General features: G+C 42.9%; 1 protein-coding gene across 7 annotated transcripts in view; it reads left to right on the top strand.

The window, feature by feature from the left end:
* Positions 1–21,042, top strand: part of ANK3 (ankyrin 3) — a 380,917-nt gene that overhangs the window by 284,737 nt on the left and 75,138 nt on the right. For 4 of the 7 annotated variants that reach the window (XM_043988596.1, XM_043988597.1, XM_043988598.1 and 1 more), the window contains exons 25-28: positions 954–1,077; positions 3,003–3,014; positions 6,621–6,723; positions 20,737–20,843. In XM_043988596.1, coding sequence (XP_043844531.1) covers positions 954–1,077; positions 3,003–3,014; positions 6,621–6,723; positions 20,737–20,843 — 346 coding nt within the window. The remainder of the gene's footprint in view (positions 1–953; positions 1,078–3,002; positions 3,015–6,620; positions 6,724–20,736; positions 20,844–21,042) is intronic. The other 3 variants (XM_043988601.1, XM_043988599.1, XM_043988600.1) reach the window with 1 other exon arrangement.

Genomic DNA, 21,042 nt, shown 5'->3' with positions numbered 1-21,042 from the left:
GATTTCAAAACGAAAGAAGGTAGCCTGGCCGAGGTGCTGCTTTTTGTCAGGGCTAGGGAACCTCCCCAAAGGGCAAAGGACCTTTTAAAACTTGCCCTGTCACTTGGGGAATGTGGCTTCTGCGTGATGTAATGACATGCATTGGTAGTCAGGCGAAGGAGATCGTCCTGTTAACCCTTTGTTGTGGTGGGCTAGAGTTATAATCCCCCTAACTCATAGGTTGTTTCAAAGCTTTTGAAGTTTGCATTTCTCTGTGGATTTAAAATACTCTCCTAATTGACTGGAATATTAAGGGCTTTTTTTTTTTTTTTTTGGTTTTTGCTTTGTTTGTTTTCTGCAGTTCCAGTTGGAAAATCCAAGGCTTTAGGTCTTTGGGGTTTTTTAAATTCATTAATTGGCTCCCGATAAGAAAGGATTTTTTTACTAAACTTTCACCCAACTGGGAGTGAAAAAAAAATTGGGAGGAAAAGCCTGATCCTTTAGCTTGTACAAATTGTGGAATTGTCAAAAAGAGGCCAACTTTATTTTGGAAACTGGCCATTCAAACAAGTAGCTCTCATCACTGTCATTTTTTTAGGGAGTAATGCCCAGGAGTTCTGGACACCTCAGTGAGATTTGGGGGCCAAAATAGATCTTTTCTGGGGAGGTTCGGGGCACTGTCTTTAATTGGTATTTGGCACACTCTGTGGATTTGATTTTTCTTCTATACTAACTTCTACCTAGGTTTCTTTTCTCTCTAGAACTTTTGCTGGACAAATTTCATTCTCTGATCGAAATTCCCCAAAGCCTTGAGGGGTGGGGATGGGGGCGAGGCCCCGGAGGGGGAAGGAAGGAATGCCAATTGATTGTTTCTTTGCCGGCAGGCAGCCAGTGTAGGAGCGGGGCTTGTAATAACTACCATGGCCACCAGGGAAACAGGAGGCTTCTGATTGTTGCTACCTTTCTGCTGGCAGGTGAAGATGCAATGACAGGGGATACGGACAAATATCTTGGGCCCCAAGATCTCAAAGAGTTGGGAGATGATTCCCTGCCTGCGGAAGGATACATAGGCTTCAGCATGGGAGCCCGCTCAGCCAGGTATTGGATTTTGACATTCCTTTTTTGCTCCCAGACAACCACGAGTGATCCATACATTGAGTTTCTTTGCCACATTCTCCAATATATGTTCTTGGAAAGAAGGGGGGACATTTCCACGCGGTGGTGCCCATTGCAGTGTACGTGCCCTGTTATTTTCTTTCATGATTTTTAGTGGAGGTAGTTTCGTATGGCGGAGCATCCTAACTGTTCTTTCCCCCACTCTGTAGTCTTGCTTCAAACATTTAGCAAAAGAATTGGCAAAACTGAGAGAACCAATGCTTTTCAGAGGAAACCTGATCTTTATTTAAAAGATATCCTGTTTGTTGAGGAGAAAGATTCAATTCAACAACCTGAATTACAAGCCTGCTTTTATCTAGACACTGTTGATTGGTATGATTATTACCCCATTCTTTCTGAAACCTGATTAATAATGGAAACTCACACTTACTGTTGAGGGTGGACATTGTAGGCTATTTTTATTTTTGATGGCAAAAATTAAGAAGAAGAATCGCCGGGGCCATTTCTTATAAAAACTATGTTATAAGCATTTTTGTATGTACTTGAAGACCAGTGCATTATTTTATCTTAAAAGGAACAGAGGAGGTTTAAAATAGACCTTTGTGCAAAGAATGTGATGGTATGTGAGGGTCCCCAGACTTCTCGCACAATGGAATGCTGCCCATTTGCGGTCTGTGTCCTAACTGAAAAGGTTTGGTTTATGGAAAACCCTGCACTTTCAAACTCATTTTGCTCTGCTTGGGAGAAACAAGATTCCGTGTTCTATTTGGAGATTGCTTTGCCCTGTTGTGGATTAACAGTGTGTTTGCTGACAGTCAAGTTATTTTGAAGCTAATAATTAAACCTCCCAAGCCAGGGCCCTGGGGACATTTTCCTATAGTTTAATGATCTGTTGTAAAGTTTCATTGTCTCCCAGTGAATGAATGGCACTTCCCGCAAAGTAAAGCTTGGGTGTTTGTCCTCTGTCTTATGTGCTCCTAGGATAGGCTGTCTTAGACTGGGAGTATATCCATTCTAAATAGGCACTCTCTCTGTATTATGGTGTCTCTTACAGTATTTCTGAATTCTCGTGATCTGATAAAGTTTCCAGTTTATAAATACTTCTGTTAAGAGACCCTAAAAATAGTCTTTTTTTTTTGAACCCTAAAATAGTCTTAATGGAACCTGCAGAGTGACTAAAAGCTATAGCAAGTAAAAGTGTTTTAAAAGAAAACAAATAACAGTGAGCACCCTTGTTAATAACACCAACAGTCAAGAATGGGTTTTTTGGTTTTGTTTTTTTTTGAAGACCAGTGCTTAACCTGTCCTTCAATGCCTTCGAATAAAGATGGGGCAAGATAACATGTGTAATGCATTTTGCAAACCTTGGGGCATTGTATAAATGCTATCAGGCTTCATCATCAGCATCCTCATTAAAGTTTCATTTAGAGAGGGAACTGGTGCACCCTGTCCAGTATTCAGCTGTGGGTGTGTCAATATGGAGCTATGACTGTAGTGCTGACATCCACCAAAGGAGACCTGAGACTGAGTGATTTCCCTAAGACATCAGGTTTTGGTTTGGCTTTTTGTGGGAGGGCTGGAAGGCTTTCAGATTTCAACAGCACCATTATTATTTGTTGCTACTTGTACGTAATTCGTATTTACATCAGCATAGTCTATGTATGTTATGCTCAGACACACACCCAAAAAAATAAAAATAAGACCCAAGCTCTGTGATGCCCATGCTTTAAAAACAAACCAAAACAAAACAGTATTGTGGTTTCAGCAAATCAACTATTCTGAGTGTAACATGAAAAAATGAAAACATAAAATGTGTAAGTCACTCAACCATACATTTTTTTCTTTTTCTTGTCTGATTCTTTGCTTTCTATTTCTCCTACTTCTTCCCTATAAATTCTTTAAAATAGTCCTAAGATCAGGTAAGATTTGTGGCATCTTTATTGCATTCCTCCCCCATGTCCCTCTGCTTATTTTGATTTTGATTTTTCAGCATTGTGATGTGTCGTGATGTGATTTTATTTTGTGCTCAGCTTTAGCAAATGAGTTTCATGATTTTTGGCAAATTAACAAGTGACACTTGATTGATTTTAGAGCCCCTGATCAGAAACTGCCCATGAATTGGGGGTGAAAATATTGGAAGGAATTAAATGAATGCATTAGGGCTGTAATTCAATTAACAAATTGTGTGAGGTGCATGAGATCATGGGAGGTCCTCAAACTAAAGTCCCGTTTGTTTTCTGGATGCTGTCTTCTTTGAGCTTTTAGGCACATAACAGGTTTTTAGAGACATGAGGCATGTGTTTTCCTAATATTTCCTAAAAATAACTTTCAGGGTATCCTGACAGCCATACACATTGTAGTTTACCCTCATAACACAGTTTTAGGCTTCCTGACAGGCCAAATCTGAGAGCAAAAATTCTGGCTTTTGAGGGAAAATCTGCACTTGTATATTTGAATAATTCAGAGCAGGTAAATTCAAGTGAAGCTCTAATTTGTCTACATGAAAAAAAATCAATGCCTCAGGCATCATGCAAAAATAAAATAATTAAAAAACTGAAAAGCATTTTTTCAGGCTTATACCTGGTGTCTCTGTTTTGTAGTTGTCACTCCTGTTTAAGTTAGGATCAGAAGGTGGAGGTGTCGAGGAATGTTTACTTTCTGTTTTATTAGAGATTCTTTTCACTAAAATGATCATAGGTCTTAAGGTAGAAAGACCATCTAATGTAACCCCTCCCCCCCCCCCATTTCCAGATGAAGCTCAGGGACTGCCTCAGGTCCACAGGTGGCATGCTTTAGAAGCAGGATTTGAACCCAGATCCAATGACCCCAAACTAGTACTCATTATTTCCACTGTGCCACTCTAATCTACCTCCTCTAATCCTGTGAATAAAGAAAGGAGTCAAATAAACTGAGAAGAATGATCACTTTAGACTGAGGCTGAGAAGTCAGTGGCAGGGCAGCCAATCCAGAAGATGGCTCATCCTTTGTCTCTTATCAAGAAGTTAAGATGACACCTGACTGGCCTTTGGCCACTCTGACTCTTATCTCCTAGCCCTTAGTTTAGTCAATGGATATAATTGAGTGTCATCTAAGAACAGAGAGTTGCACTCTACTAACACTGCCCAGCAAGAAAAACTCCTCCACCCCTTCCTGTACCAGTTTTCTTTCTGGTAGGGCTTAGCTCTGTTCCTTAGTGCCCCTGTGGGCTTTTAAGGGATCATTCTTTCCTTTGACTTGGAGAACAAATCTATTTATGTGAAGTCCCTGACACCATGTGTTGGTTCTTCAAGAGTCTTTGCAGAAAGAACAATAATAAAGTCCAACAATGATTGGGGGGGGGGGGCGATGAATGAGGGTTAAGTGACTTGCCCAGGGTCAAGTGTCTTGAGGCTGGATTTGAACTCAGGTCCTCCTGAATCCAGGGCCAATGCTTTATCCACTGCGCCACCTAGCAGCCCCCCAACATAGATTTTTGAAGAGACTTCTGGGTTTTAGGTTTTGTGTTGGGTTCTGGGGTACAGAGTCATAATTGAAGCAGTCGCTGCCCCCAAGGAGCTTATATTCTCAGGAGGGGTTGGTCGTGGATGATAGACTTCCAGGCATCAGGAAGGGAGACCGAAAGGTGGAAGACTCTTCCTGTTTCCCCTCCATTCACACCATGTGGGAGCATAGATCTAAAGCTTGAAAGGACTTGAGGCAATCTAGTACTTTATCACTTTACAGATGAAGAAACTGAGTCCCAAGAAAGCTGACTCAAGATCTTGCAGGGCATGGGGTAGGGGGTGGCGGGGTTGAGCCTCTGATTCCTGAGTCAGGGCTCTTTCCACTGTACCTCACTGTCCCATACTGCTGTTTCCCATCCCACCCACCCCCGCTGACCCAGTGCTTGGAAAATAATAGTTACAAAAGCAGTAACTCCCTGTCCTTGGGAAGTTTACAGCGTAAAAGGAGAAGGAGGACATGGTGTAAATGATGTTGCATTATGGTAGGAAGTGGGAGTGTCTGGATGTTTTTGCTGATGCAGAACAAAGGTTGGCTTGGGGCAAGCAGTTTAGTGAACCAAGAACCAGGGGTCGACATTAGTGTCACATAACCCAGCAGGTGGAGGAGGAGACAGTGAGGCAGATGTGCTGGAGTGATGACTGGAGGTGCTCAGTATATCTGCCATGAATTCAAGGTTCATCTTGAGCAGAGTTTTGAAGAGCAGAAAAAAGACATGGTTTACTTGAGAGTAAGGAGATAGTGGCACCACAGTGCATAGAGCCTGGGCTTGGAGTCAGGAAGACCTGATTTTAGATCCAGCTTGAGATACTAGCTGTGTGACTCTGGGCAAGTCACCTAACCCCTATTCATTTCATTTCCTCAACTGTAAAATGAAGGTAATAATAGCATCCACCTTATAGAGTTGTGAAGATTTCATGGGATAATCCTTGTTAAAAAAAATGCTTAGCACAATGCCTGGCACATAGGAGGTGCTATATAAATATTTTTCCCCCCTTTCTCCTTTTTCTATTTTTTTCTTCCTGCTACCCCACATCGCTCCCAAATATCTTTCCCTGATATCATCGGTTACAAAGGGCCAGATAAGATCAGGCCATGATTCATGGTGAAGAAAAAACAACAGTCATAGCATCCTCACTGTGAAAAGTAGAAGAGAGGGAGATTTCAAGGGGGAGAAGGGTACTGAGGAGGAGATTGAGAAAAGCTAGGATGAAGACTGGATAGAAAGCAATCAAAGAGGAGGAGAGTAGTTGTAAGTGGGGTCAACTGAAGACAATGACATTCTCAGGAAAGACAGAACTGGACTCTTTCCCCTTAGGGGACAGAAGTCAGTAGCTGTCCTCTGGAAAGAAGACTCACCTGTCTTTGATCCTATATTCTCAGCACCTAGCCCAGTGCTTGGTAGACTCAATAAATGCCTGATGATCTGTCAGTTGATTCCTCCCCTCTGTGAGTGACAAATAACAAAACAGAGCCCATCCTTAGAATGTCAACAAACTCCATGTTGATTCACAGATGCTCCCAAGCATAGAACTTCCACTGAATCCAACAATCATAACTCTAAAAAGAGAAAGAAACAGCAACTCAGTAGGTGTGGCCATGGGGGTTAGCTCAGAATCAACCCTCAAAACCAAGGCATCTGGGCCATTTCTGACACGAGTGTGCTCTCTGATCGCTTCCTTCACTTACAGGGGTCAGACTTTTCATCCCTATCCTCTGGGTTCCATGGTCACAATGAAACAAGGAGTCCACAAATGTCATTTTTTGGTCAATTTTGTCTTAAACCAGCTGGCCTCATTTTAAATCTTGAAGCTAGTCAGTCCTAGGGGAATTTGAGCCTGGAAACCTTTTTTCAGGATTTGTGTTGTCTCCATTTTGTGAGCCCTCTTGGTTGATGTCCAGTCTATCCTCTCAATGAGTCTCATCTTTGGCTGTTCCCTGGAAGTTGCATGCATTAATTTTTTTTTTATTCATCTCATCACCATCATCTGGCACTGTTGAATGGTTAACTGTAAATACAACAGCCTCCGCTCCTTCAGTTCGGATAGGTCTTACACACTGAACCGAAGCTCCTACGCCCGGGACAGCATGATGATTGAAGAATTGCTGGTGCCGTCCAAGGATCAGGTAGGCATTCACTTTTATCAACTTGAATTATGCAGTTCCTCTTTCTATAATTTCCTTTGGGGTGACACCCAAGAGCTGCATTTCTCCTTTTGCTTTAAACTTTGGTAAAGCCAAGACAACGGTCTCATCATTGGTGTGATACTTGGTGCTGGAAACCAGTTGAGAATCGGGGACCCTTATCAGGAAAGAAATCAGATAGAGGATAGAGATAAGGACTGGACTTTGCATTTTATTAATATAGGGACCTCCTCTACCAGTGCAGGTTGGCACTTAGGATGCTGCTTATGATAAAATATAGGCTTCCTATTGGGACAGTGGCTTCTAGGCAGTTAAATTCCTCTTCTGTTTATAGAACTTCCTTAAAACCCTAGATCTTTGCATGGTGGTTCAGTGCCATAACATAAGAAAGAAATGTTTGTTGAGTGATTGGTTGATGCCATAGGAAAAGAGCTGACAGAAAACAAGAATCACTTGGGGGAGGCAAGTAGAGAGTCAGACCTGAATCAGGCTGCCCATTTGGTGATATGAGAGCTAATTGGGCTTTCCAGCTGCTTTTCCATGAGGTTGACACTGTGTGCTGCAGACCAGCCTTGGTCAGTTCAGCAGCTAGAACAGGCAGGGATGAGACTGTCCCAGCCAAGTAACAGGTTATACATTGAGCAACCAGAACATGAAGGTTCCCTCCTGTCTCGGGATGTTGGTTCCCAGACAGAGCTGCACCAGGGTGTATGCTGTGCTTCACAAGACAAATACCTTCAATAAATATCCCATTATTACGCTAACTGGAATGTTCTCAAGACCTTGGCCTTCTAGCAATGAATGTTGTGGTTATTCAATATTCTGACAGACAAAAGTCCATTGTAAAATCTTTGTAGGGTTGGTAATGGTTCACCAGCAGGTCTGTTCCAGTTTTTGAGGTAATATGTAGCCCAAGTACAGTCAGTGACTCAACCATCTCACCTGCTTGCCTGACTGTGGGCCCTTGTCAGTAGTAATTCCATGACTTACATGTTCAAGATTGAAAAACTTGAGCTATTGGGAAGTACTTATGCTTGGAACAAGATCATAGATCTAGAGCAAGGGACCTCAAGGGCAATAGTCTAACCTCCTTTTTTTTTTTTGGCAAATGGCAAAACTGAGGCAAACAGAGGTGAAGTGACTTCTCCCAGGTCACATGGGTAGTAAGTTTCAGAGGTGAGATTTGAACTCAGGTCCTGTAGATCAGCTGATAGGTCGATATCAGTTGGGGTGTCATAGTACACAGAGCATTGAGGAAGACCCGAGTTTAAATCAAGCTCTCTGTATGACCCTGGCAAGTCACCTACCCTCTGATTACCTCAGTTTCCTCATCTGTAAAATGGGGATAATAATACCACTTATGTCTCAGGGCTGCTGGGAAGATCAATTGAGATATTTATTCAAGCCTGGAATATAGTAGGTGCTATAAAAGTGTTAGTTGTTGTTGTTATTAGTCATGATATAATTATAAGAATGTTCAGAAGTTACTGTGCCTCAGTGAAGATTGTCATAAGAACTTGCTCATGTACTTTTATCCTTGGTGAAAATAAGAGACCCTTGGATAGTCTTGACTTAGCTCTCAGGAGCTGAGCTGATTCTGTAAAGCAAAGGTGAAAAACAGATTCAGATAAATTATCACGACTGTTAGTGCAGATGGGCCTGCTTGGGAACAGGGGAGGGGCCAAAGCCCAAACATTCGCCTGGTTTCAGCATGTGAATCATTTAGTGGTGTATAAATATTTTAGCAGTAACACAAACAGGAATCCCAGGGTTAGTCATTTCTATTCATACCCTTTTCAGTTAGCTCCTCCCCAAAAGGACTGGCTCAGATGATTTAAGGGGCAACATGAACCCCAGGTTTTAGAGGAAATTACTGGACCAGGGGCTTATGGGTAGGAGAGCCTTCATTTTCCGTTCAGCCAACATTTAGCCCCCCAGGCTCTGGAGGAGAGCTTCTGTCCTTGACCCAGACCCTGTGACTGAGGAGTTTATGGTGAAATAGACGCCATATTTCCTTCCTTTCCATTTCTATGGATTTAAAAATTCCACTTTCTCCCTTATGTACCACGTCTTTGATTTAGAGGACTTGGATCCTTTCTCAGTTCTTTGCTGGCTTATGACCTTGGACAAATCCCTTATGTTTTAGATGCCTCAGTTGCCTTTCCTATAAATGAAGGGATCCTAGAATCATAGATTCCAGAAGGGCCATTTTTAATAGATAATTATGATAACAATAATAAGTAGCTAGCATTTACATGCTAGTCTGAAGGTTTGCAAAGCACTTTACAAATATTAGATTCCTTACAATACCCCTGAGAGTTAGCTGCTGTTATTATCCTCATTTTGCAGATGGGGAAACTTGGACAGAGGCTAAATGACTTGCCTAGGGTCACACAGTTAGTAAGTGTCTAAGGAATTTGAACTCAGGTCTTCCTAACTTCCAACCCATCGCTGTATCCGCTGTGTCACCTAATTGCCTGGATGAAGAAACTGAGACCCAGAGAGTTTAAGTTAAGCCCAGGGTAATCCTGGTAGTAAACCTCAGAGGTGAGATTCAAACTTCTGATCTCTAGCTAGAATCCCTGCCATTTCCATTGGATGCTTTAGTTCTAGCTCTGAATCCTCTGAACCTTATAAAGAACACACAAAATGAGGAGGGAGAGCAACTCTTTTTTTGTTGTTTTTGGTTTTGGGGTTTTTTTGCCGGCCAATGGGGGTTAAGTGACTTGCCCAGGGTCACACAGCTAGTAAGTATCAAGTGTCTGAGGCTGGATTTGAACTCAGGTACTCCTGAATCCAAGGCTGGTGCTTTATCCACTGAGCCACCTAGCTGCCCTGGAGAGAAACTCTTAAGTAAGTAGACAGAAAGGATGGAGATGAATTAAGAGGTGACTTTGATCAGTTCTGAAACGAATCCTTGCTGGTGTTGAGGTTTCCTGAGCGGGCCAAGTTACCTGGGGATTGAGAAGATTTTTTTTTTTTTTGGTACAGTCAATCATTGGCCTGTTGAATTTTAATTCTCCCAGGGTCCAGGTCTTTCTCTTGTCATAAATTAGTTAATCAAGAAGCTATATTAACTCCTTTAAGCCAAGAAAGTCCTATTTGCTTTATTAGAGAATAACAAAAAGCAAGAAATGATTTTCTCAGCCAGTTAAATGCATAGATGGGAAAGGACCCCAACCTCCTAGCTCATTGCTCTTTCTATAGGGTTTGTAAGGATGATAAATACTTGGAGGACACTCATTTCCCCTGTGGAGGCACTGGTTCTATCAGCAGGAGCCCCAAGCCCTTTCCACCTAAGTAGTCTGTAAGCAGGTATTCATTAAGCACCTACTATGTGCCAGGGCAGTCTGCTAAATGCTGGGGATACAAGGAAAGGCAAGATAGATACCTTGATGAGCTCATAGGCAAATTGCAAAAAGTCTGAGTAACAAAACCAGAAGAAATTCGGGAGCCCCAAGAGCCAATCTGGTGCCAGTGGGCAGCTCCAAACAGGCTAGCCACAGACACCACACATGCTATCTGTCACTGTTTGGGGACAAGGAACTTCCCCAGCTTGGTAGGATTTGGATTTTTCTGGTTTAGCCCTCAGAAATGCGGGGTCACCTTGGCACTATGATGTGACCTTGGAGGGGGCATTATCTTCATATCAGTCTTCATAATTACCAAGGGCATTTCCATATATTACCTCCATTTATCTTTTTAAACTATTCTCTTTATTGGGTTGCAATGGGGGTCCAGTAAGACAGCATATGTGAAAATACTGCAAAAACTCTAACTCTGGGGTTTTTTTGTTTGTTTTGGGTTTTTTTGGGTTTTTTGTTTTGTAGGGCAATGGGGGTTAAGTGACTTGCCCAGGGTCACACAGCTAGTAAGTGTCAAGTGTCTGAGGTCGGATTTGAACTCAGGTCCTCCTGAATCCAGGGCCGGTGCTTTATCCACTGCGCCACCTAGCTGCCCGCAAAACTCTAACTCTGGATTCAAAGGAAGACTTTATTTATGATTAGCATCCCTAGTGAAGATTTTTTTTTCACCCAGGTACACCCATAGCTGGAACTATCCCTCGCAGAGCAAGTAGAAAAGCCAAAACAAAGCCGTCTGGTATTTTTGTCGCAGACTTGTTCTCTCATCTCTTGTGGCGTAACTGTTGAAAGAAGAAGTCTGATGTGGCTTATGTAATTAGTATATGTGTCTTAGTTCAACCTGTTCCCATTACCTAACTGGTGTACTATTTATTAGATGTCTTCAACCCCCAGCTTGAGGTAGGGCTGTGGTAGTTACTAGAAGGAATCAAGAGGAGAGACAGTCTTTACCCTCAAGGATCCAATGAGATGGATGCAAGAATATAGGGTTTAGACCTACTTAGCACTTCTACCTTATGCCCTAGCTAGGGAGGGATTGACTTAGGCAGTATTTTTCAGCACATAACATAACAGAAATCAATCAATAGGCATTGGCTAAGTGCCTAGACTGGGTGCAAGGGGGAATACAAAGGCCCTGCCTTCAGGTAATTTATATTCCACAGAAGAAGACAAGTAGGTGGAGAAGTGGAGTCAAAATACAAACACCAGGGCCTCTCCAGGGTTAGGGAGGTGCTGGTAGCTCAGGAAATCAGGAAAGGCCTGATTCCGAGGTGAAGTTTGAGCTAGGGTTTGAAGGAGGCAAAGGATTCCAGGAAGTAGAGGTAGGGAAGGGGTGCATTCTTGGCTTACCCCGTCCAAATGAGATGCTGGACATGGATGTCAGCACAAAGGCCAGTTTGGCTCAAGGTTGGAAACCCATGCTTAGACATCTGGGTCCCTGGAATGAAGGTATCCTTGCCCATTACTAAATGCAATTTAAATCTGTACCCACCTGTAATTATGGATGAACTTGGACCATACATCTGTGGAACAAGAAAAACTAGAGTTAGATGAGTAAGCTCCCTTAAGAGGCAAGTGGAAGATCTTCAACAAGTACATAGAGCAGAGGGGCTTTAATTAATGGTGGACACCCCCTGACAGCTATCATTAAGTGGCCGTGTTTTTGCTTGAATACTTTGACGGGTGTGTGTGAAATGGGAAGCTAAAGTGATTACACTGACAAAGAATGGTAAGGGCTTCGTTTTTATAACATGGCAATGATAATAGTAGCTGGCATTTATAACGTACTTTAAGGTTTGCTCAGCAGTTTACAAATATTATTTCTTTGATCCTCACAGCAGCCCTGGGAAGCTGATGAGGAGAAGAGGGTGTGTGTGGGGGTCATTTCCCTAAGGCCACATAGCCAGTCTTAGTGCATGAGCTAGGCCTAGAATCCAGGGGCTTCCTCAGACTTCCAAGGTCAGTGTTCCTTCCATTGTACTAGTGTCTCAATGTGTCACAGAATCATAAAAGCCTAGCTAGAAGAGCCTTCGGAAACCAACCTCATTGTTCAGGTGAAGAAACTGAGGCCTAGGGAATTGAAGTGACTCGTCTGAGGTCAGATGAGTAGTAAAGGTCAAAGGCAGGATTTGAACCCATATCTTTTCCCTCAGATGCCAATGTTCTTCCTTACTGGGTCATACTGCCATGCTACAGGGAGGTTAACTGGTAGTAGGAACGTACCGGGCATTCTCTGTTAACAAGAATGTCATAGCACCAGACACTGAGAACTGGAAAGGGATCTTAGAAATCAGCCGGGCCAGTTACCTCATTACTATTTTTTGATAGCTGAGGAAACTGAGGTGCTGAGATATAAAAACAACTAGACATTTGAGGACTTTTGCATTGGAGTCATTTGGGGTCTGACAATAGCTTGTCATGTTTGGAAGCTTATCTCACTCCTTTGCAACCAGCCATTGGAGAAGTGTTCTTTGGAGGAGAAGGTATGTTCTTTGCTGTCCTGAATACAGCTTCCAAGCATCTGTGCTAATGCATGGCAGTAATACAAACAAAGCCCAAGAGCAAACAGGGACTGGAAAGACTGTCTAGCCCACCATCTTTTTTTTTTTTTTTTTTGTGGGGCAATGGGGGTTAAGTGACTTGTCCAGGATCACACAGCTAGTGTCAAGTGTCTGAGGCCGGATTTGAACTCAGGAACTCCTGAATCCAGGGCCAGTGCTTTGTCCACTGCGCCATCTAGCCACCCCCCACCATCTTTTTTTAATCATGATGAAGACGAGATTGGCTAAGGACTGGACCAGGACAATCAGAGACGCAGGTGATGGATGGAAGGCATGTGGACGTGTAACGGCAACACTTGCCAGCTTTTGGGATTGGGGGTTGGGGTAGGGAGATGGAAGAGTCAAGAATGATGTGGATGCAGTGAACCTGGTGTCAGGAAAGATGGCGGCACCCTTGGTCAAAAAAGAGGGAAGGAAGAGTGATGACGTCTTACTCTAAGTGCAGAGCATTTATAGGGTGGCGTCTATCCCCTGAGGAGGTTATTGTGTTGTAAACTGGGTTTCATAACGGAATCCGCTGATTTTGAATTCTGCCTCTGACACTGTTTGTCTGACCTTGGCTAAACCTCTTATCCTCTCAAATCAATTAGCCAGCCTCAGTTTTCTCATCTATAAAATGAGGATGATAATGGTCCCAACCTCACTAGGTTGTTGTGAGGGTTGAGATACTCTATACAAAGGGCTTTGCAGACCTCAAAGCACTATTTAAACATCAGCTATTAAGTTATCCATGGTATAGAATCCTAGGGTTTAGAGATGAAGAGAGCGTCTTGGTGGGGATCTGCCTGATTTTTCCAAGGGCATAGCCTGAGAACCTCTCTGGGGTCTGTCATACGTCACATTGGTGGTACACTGGATGTTTTATCTTCCTTAGATTGCCTCACCATGTGACCTTTGGCTCAGGCTATCAGTTAAAGAATGTGTAAAGGTTTCACATCATTCAAGAAGGTGGCAATTGATTGGGGGGGGGGGGTTGGGGGGGGAACAGTATAGATGGGCCAGCAGTGTGGCCCGTTTGAGATTCAAGGTTTGCCAGCAATAGTCTGTGGGCTGCTGCCGGAACATAAGCTTAAATTGAAAGCTGGAACATCCTATATGCCTCCTTTGTGTTTTCAGGATGTCTTGTCAGCTTTATTCAGGTGACATGTTCAACATCTCTCTGAAATTGGACAGCAGTCATTGATTTAAAAAAAAAAAGCCCAGGGGGAGATTTAAGATAGCAAACTTTGTTGTTTTTTAATTTAAGGCAAAGCTTTTTTCATTGAACAAAAATCTTATTTTTCCCCCTCCCATTTGGAAAAAAGAAAAAAAAAACCCAACCTTGTAACAAACATGCATAATCAAGAACAAATTTCCACATGTCCAAAAAGGTTTAATTTTGCCCGAATCCTGGTATTCTCTCTGTTATTCCAGACCCAACCTCTTACAGCTTCTCTGCCTCCCCTAAGGCTCACCCTAGTAGTTGTCATTCAGAATTTGTGAGCGAAAAAATTTCCCTTGAAATTAGTTTGATCTGGAAAGCCAAAAGATATTTTAAGGCTGGAGATGTTTATGACCGTTGGTGCTCTAATCCAGAGTATAATGGTCAGTTACAACAATTTTTAACATACAGAATGCCTGGAGCACAGAACAGAACCCAAGACGTGAAACAGAGATATATTGCCCACCGTGAATGTGGAGAATGCCCATTAACCGTTTGATCCCATCCTCAGCTGCTGCCCATCAATAATTCTGCCTTGGCATCAGTCAGCCTGCTAGCACACGGTGACATTATCCTTGAGGTTTCATCTTTCAAGGGCTCTTGCTCCAGCAAAGAAAGGATTCTATACTTTATCCAATTACTGCTCAACTGGGAAGTGTTACTATTCCCCAGAGGAGACGCATCAGGGAATTCCGTACATGGCCAGCAATGGTAGGGTCTAACTGGCTGAATTTCCAAAGGTTACTTTACCCACCTAAGGTTTCCAGCCAATTAGAAGCTACTGCCGATGGCAACCAATCAGCAAACATTTATTAAATGCTGATACTGGAAACTAGAGATTCAGGCACAAACAATGAACCAATCCCTTAAATTCTAATTCTTCAATCCCTTAAATTCTTAAATTCAGAGTTTAAATTCTGTGGGGGAGGTGGAGAGAGGAGGAAATAACAAGTGTGTGTACAAGTATATGGAGAGGAATGAGTACCCTATGAGTACAAGGCAGTTAGGCAGAGAGGGCGAATGGGGGTGGGGAGGTTTCATGCAGAAGATGCTTCTTAAAGGAAAAGTGGGATGGATTCTGAAGTGGGTGTGAGGAGGGAGTGCATTCCAGACATGTAGATCAGCCAGTGCCAAGGCAGAGATGGGAGGGTCAGAGAGGAGCCCAGTTTGGCTGGAAGGGGAGAAGTGTAGAGTCAGGTTAGATAGATTGGCCTTTAAAGTCCTCCACAGTTTGATCCCAGCCGAATTTTCTGTCTGATTCTGGAGGGGCTCCACTGGGGAGTGACAGAAACGAAGCTGCGTGCAGGATAGGTTGGACGGGGTAGAGGCTGGAGACAGGGAGGTCAGCGGGGAGGCCATTTAAGTAATCTAGGCAATAGCAGATGGGTGCTTGAAACTGGGGCTTTGACTATGTGACTACAGAAGAGGCTGGTACAAGAAGTGTTGGGAAGGTAGAAATAGCAAGATTTGGCAACGGGTTGCATATATAGAGTGGGCCAGCTAGGTGGCACAGTAGATAGAGGGGGCCTGAAGTCAGGAAGACCTGAGTTCAAATCCAGACTCAGATACTTACTAGCTGTGTGACCCCAGGCAAGTCACTTCACCCTGTTTGCCTCAGTTTCCTCATCTGTAAAGTGAGCCAGAGGCAGAAATGGTAATCTCGCAGAGATACTGGAGGGGTTACCATTTCTATCTGTGCGAAGAAAACTCCAAATGTGGTCACGGAGAGTCAGAAGTGGCTGAACAACAATGGATAAAGAGAATGAGAGAGAGTTAAAAACCTAAGACATAGAATAGTGGTGCCCTTGACAGAAATAAGGAAGTTTGGGAGAGGAGAGGGAGGGATACAGTCAGGAAGGAACAATGATGAGTTTTGTTTTGGACAAGTTGAGTTTGAGAAGAGCCCAAGACTTCCAGCAATAATTATCCATCTGTAGCTTAACAGATGAGCTTACTGGCATTGGAAATCTTTCCCCAGCACCTCTTTCATTTGAGCATTCTGATTCTAGACCTGGCCTTATATTCTGAGGCCCGAGGCTGGATGTCAACTGAATACTAGGTCAATGGGTGTGTTTACTATCCTCTTTCATCTTGTGCAAAGGTCTGCTAAGAAGTTATTTTGGGAAAGTATTAATCTCTTCGGAGTCAGGAAGCAATGTCACCCGAAGTCAGGCTTTGGATTCTCCATGGTGAACATTTTTATTTTAATAGGATGGTGGATTTAGAGTTGGAAAGAAACTGCTCTGCCCAGCAGGGCCCAGATGGAAAGGGGTGTGGCTCCCATTAGTGTTGATATGATAGGATGGAATATGCATCGTGGGCTCTAAGGGAGCCAGTGAATACAAGATGTAGCCCTGCTTTCTCACAATCTGAGGGAATTTGTGATGTCTGAGGAGATCTGTAATGAGAGGCGGCAGTGTTCATTAGAAGCAAGGGTGCTGGACTGGGGAAAGACCTGGGTTGGAGTCCTACCTGACACCAAGTGTCACCAGGGACAGGTCAATTAATCTTTACGAGCCTCGGTTTTCTTGTTTGTAAAGTGGGGATAATTCTAACGTTAACGCTGACTAAACTGGACTATTATAAAGATTTTAAATGGATCTTAAGCTGTTTGCAAACAATGTTGAAGGCCTCCTATGTGGCCACCATTATCACAATAATATGTGTGAGAGACTTGATAACCAAGACCTGGGTCTGAACTGTGCCTTGGACAGTATGACCCGAGCAAGTACGTCCCGGAACCTCTCAGTTCTGTGCCCCGAAGCAACTGTAAGATTAGAAATTGTAGACAAAGTAGTTTAAAGTTAAGTTGGTAGAATTTTTCCCCAGCATTTGTGCACAGGAAATAAATCACTGTCCAGTCAAGAAATATGCCCCATGGAATGGTAGCTGACAGGCCTTCTCTTTTGTTATACCCGTGAGGATGAATTTCTATAATCATTCGCTCTATATAAGTACATATATGTTTCTATAATTATTTCCCTTGTCAACCAGTTAGCAACTTGCCAGATTTTTGCCGAATGAGAAGGAAAAAAAAAAGGTAAAATCTCTTTGAAAAGCGGAGTAGAAACCACTTACGGTAGAAGGCCCTTAGCCTTAGCCCCGCCCCCACCCCCTCACTTTAGAGACGAGGAAGCTGCCCTTCAGAGGTTCACTTATTGCCCAACTAATATTGTTTATTTTTGTCCAGTGACTAAGACAAGGCAATTGCATAATAAACACATATTTTGGGCTGAGTGAGAGCATGCATGAATGAATTGCATGATTTTACATAGGGAGTGCTCCCGGTAATTGTGATTTAGCGCTAGGTGTTCACAATCACCACTTCTTGTGTTGCAAAGCCCTGGGGAACCAGGGCCGGCAGAGCAGAATCAGCATCTGTCCCATATGATGTATTGACTGTAGTTTGTATGAATGAATGAAGCGCTTATTTAGTGCTTACTGTGTACTAAACACTGGGGATACAGTGAGACATTTCCTTCTCTCAAGAAGCTCCTCTTCTAATGGAGGATGGTGCTAAGGGAAAGTTTCAGCAGCAAATCAGAAGAAAAGGGTTGGGGGCAGCTAGGTGGTGCAGTGGATAAAGCACCAGCCCTGGATTCAAGAGGACCTTGAGTTCAAATCTGGCCTCAGACCCTTGACACTTATTAGTTGTGTGACCCTGGGCAAATCACTCAACCTGCGCTGCTCTGCAAAAAAAAAAAAAAAAAAAAAAAAAGGAATGGTCCCTATGGTCCTGGGGGGGCGGGGGGAGGGGGCAGCAAAGCAGACAGCTTCTGTACTTCTGCTTCTGTGAGAAAATCTTATCAGTTTCTGATAGTGAAACTTTTGACCCTGGGTTCTTTGGACTGATCCTGTTAGTCCCTTGATAAGGGGAAATCCTGAAGCCAAGTTATACAATAGCATCAGAGAACCTGGGCCGAAACTGGCTTTGTTGAGTCTATCATCTCAACTACTAGCTGTGTGACCCTGGGCAAGTCACTTAACCCGGATTGTCTCAAACATCCGGGGCCATCTCCAGTCATCCTGATATCTATCTTGCCACTGCACCCAGATGGTTCTGGAGGAGAGAGAGTGACAGTGACTTTGCACAGCCCTCCCTCCCTTAAATCCAATTCAGTGCAAGTCGTGACATCACCTTGATGTCACGACCCTCTTACAGAATGAAGGATAGCTACAACAACCTCTCTGCGACTCGGTTTCCTCATATTTTTGATTAGTTGATTGGTCTAGATGGTTCTAAAGTCATTTCCAGCTCTCAATCTATGATCCTATAAAAGATTTGCTAAAGTTCCCACAGGCAGTATGTAGTAGAGGTGAGACTTGAACCCAGGTCTTCTGGTCTTGCTGGCCATCTACTGTGTCAGCACACTGACCTAAAACCAAGTACTCTCCTAAAAACCTGTTTCTTCTAGTTCCAAATTGGAAGGAATGCTGGCTATAAATTGTTCAGGCAGAGAAGCCACACAGAATGGCTAATACCTGCCTAACATTTCTCAACTCCATAGCTCCCTCTGAATCATCTGTAAAGATCTCAGGTTTCAGACTTTGGATATAAACACAAGCCTAACAACATCGATATTCTCTGATGGGTTGTTTGGATAATACCACTCATAGGTCAGCCTGTAGCTCTGCTGGAAGTCATAGACCGGCTCATAGTGAACATATGTGTATGTCAGTTACTCAGTGAGCATTTATTAAGCACTTACTATATGGCACTGGAGAGGCAGCTAGATGGCTCAGTGGATAGAGCACCAGACCTGGAGTCAGGAAGACTCATCTCCCTGAGTTTAAATCTGGTCTCAGATACTTATTAACTATGTGACTCTGGGCAAATCACATTACCCTGTTTGCCTCAGTTTCCTTAACTGTAAAATAAGCAGGAGAAGGAAATGGCAAACTATTCCAGGATCTTTGCCAAGAAAACTCCATGGACAGTATGATCCACAGGGTCACAAAGAGTCAGATGCAACTGAATGACACATGCCAGGTCCAGTGCTATGTGTATGCATGAGGAAAGAATGATAACAGAATAATGATCTTAGCTCCAGAAGCTTAAATTTACCAAGATTTACCAATATCTTGAATTATCTTCTTTAAACAACCTCACAGAGAAGAGGTTGTACAAATCCAATGAAATGGCCCCAGAGGCCAAAATTAGACAAAGTAGACCACTGGTCCGGCCTTACATAGCACTGGACAATGATGCTCTAAACGAATTTATTATAAATGAAATACGTGTGAAGTAGGAGAGTTGGGAAGTACAAAGCAGCCTCCCAGGCCTCAACGCTGGCACGCTGACTAATAAATATCGTATGACAATTCTGATACCTTTTTTGGGTGATATAATTGATTATTTTTAATAATTCATGCCTGCCATGGTAGTTTCTATGGTAAATAATTTACTCTAATTACTAAGGTGAGGTACACTTATTGATTGATTAGATTTCTTCAAAATTATCCTTTGTGATAAAAATTACTTTGGAGCCCAAATCCAAAGGATTTAGGCACAGGAGCAGTGCCCAAGCTCCGTTAAAATCTACCCAGTCCACATTCCAAAGAGAGGCCTTTACACTGCTCTCCAAAGGTCAGCCAACCCCCTTGGGTCTTCCACTGCTCAGATCAGATAATGGGCACACGCTAGAGGGAGTGTCCTGTCCATCTGTTGCTTCCAGATAGAATTTGGGACATTTTTGAAGTGACTTTTTTTTTTTGTGGGGCAATGGGGGGTTAAGTGACTTATCCAGGGTCACAGAGCTAGTAAGTGTCAAGTGTTTGAGGCCAGATTTGAACTCAGGTCCTTCTGAATCCAGGGCCAGTGCTTTAGCCACTGTGCTACCTGGCTGCCCCCTTATTTCTTTCTTTCTTTCTTTTAATTTTTTTGTGTTTTTAATTTTTTTAATTTTAAATTTTTTGTGACCCTTTATTTCTAAAGTGGCCTATTCATATTGCTGAATTGGGGCATGTAAAGATTGTAATGATGTTGGCCTTATAGTCATCATCCCCAGGCAGAATTAATTATATTTTTTAAATCTCCTGGACTCAATCACTGACCCTATCCAGAAGCTACCGGTCTTAGAAAAAGCTCCCAGCTGATGGAATGAATAGGAGTGGCAAAGGCATCTCCTCACCTGAGGATGGTTTTTTCTAGTTAAGTGATTTTTTAGCCTGTTAACCATCTCCCTAGGAAAGGTGCTATATACCATAGATTTAATTGTGAAAGGAAAGTCACTTTTACTTGGAGAGCTAGGAATAATTGGAGACACTTGGGATGTCATATAATTGGGGTTGAGAATTATTAGCTTTTTCCCTCTTCCTGGGTAGAAGAAACATCAGTTTGTCAACCAAGAATTTATTAAAAGCCTATTATGGGGGCAGCTAGGTGGCGCAGTGGATAGAGCACCGGCCCTGGGGTCAGGAGTACCTGAGTTCAAATCTGGCCTCAGACACTTAACACTTACTAGCTGTGTGACCCTGGGCAAGTCACTTAACCCCAACTGCCTCACTTAAAAAAAAAAAAAGCCTATTATGTACCTGGCATTATGCTAGGCAAAGGGAAATAGAAAGATGGAGTGTTCTTTTGGGGGAAACAGCACGGATACCCATGAGTAAATGCACAATCTATAGAGATGAAACAACCTTGTTACCCAGAGAATAAAACACAACATAGAAATGTTTGTTGTCTGTCAATATATAAATTCCACCTGCCACCTTTAGTGACTTTAGGCTTCATAGCTGGCCTCTCATTTAGAGGGGAAGGGGAAAGGAAACCAGATCTTTGTTGAAAGTTGGAAAACCAACCTAATGAGAAATAAGTTATGTCTGAGAAGATTGGGCATTTAACAGAGATTCTCCTTTTTTTTTTTTTCAGCACCTGACATTTACAAGGGAATTCGATTCCGATTCTCTTAGGCATTATAGCTGGGCTGCAGATCCCCTGGACAATGTTAACCTTGTCTCAAGCCCCATCCACTCTGGGTAAGTCACCTAGGAGTTTTTTTCTTTCTCATTAAATGAAAAAAAAGAAAAGAAAAGAAAAGGCTTTGTTCCCTGAGTCTTGTAAATCTGACTTGACATGCTATTTAGGCAAGAGATAGGCGTGCCTAAAATGCTTACTAAACCCATGGAAGAAGTGTGCTATGCATTTGAGAGCCTTGCAAGAATATCATTAGGTAGG

This window comes from Dromiciops gliroides, chromosome 2 (assembly GCF_019393635.1).
Source record: "Dromiciops gliroides isolate mDroGli1 chromosome 2, mDroGli1.pri, whole genome shotgun sequence".
Taxonomy (NCBI): domain Eukaryota; kingdom Metazoa; phylum Chordata; class Mammalia; order Microbiotheria; family Microbiotheriidae; genus Dromiciops; species Dromiciops gliroides.
Note: the sequence above shows the minus strand (reverse complement) of the source record. Positions and strands in the feature narration are given on the sequence as shown.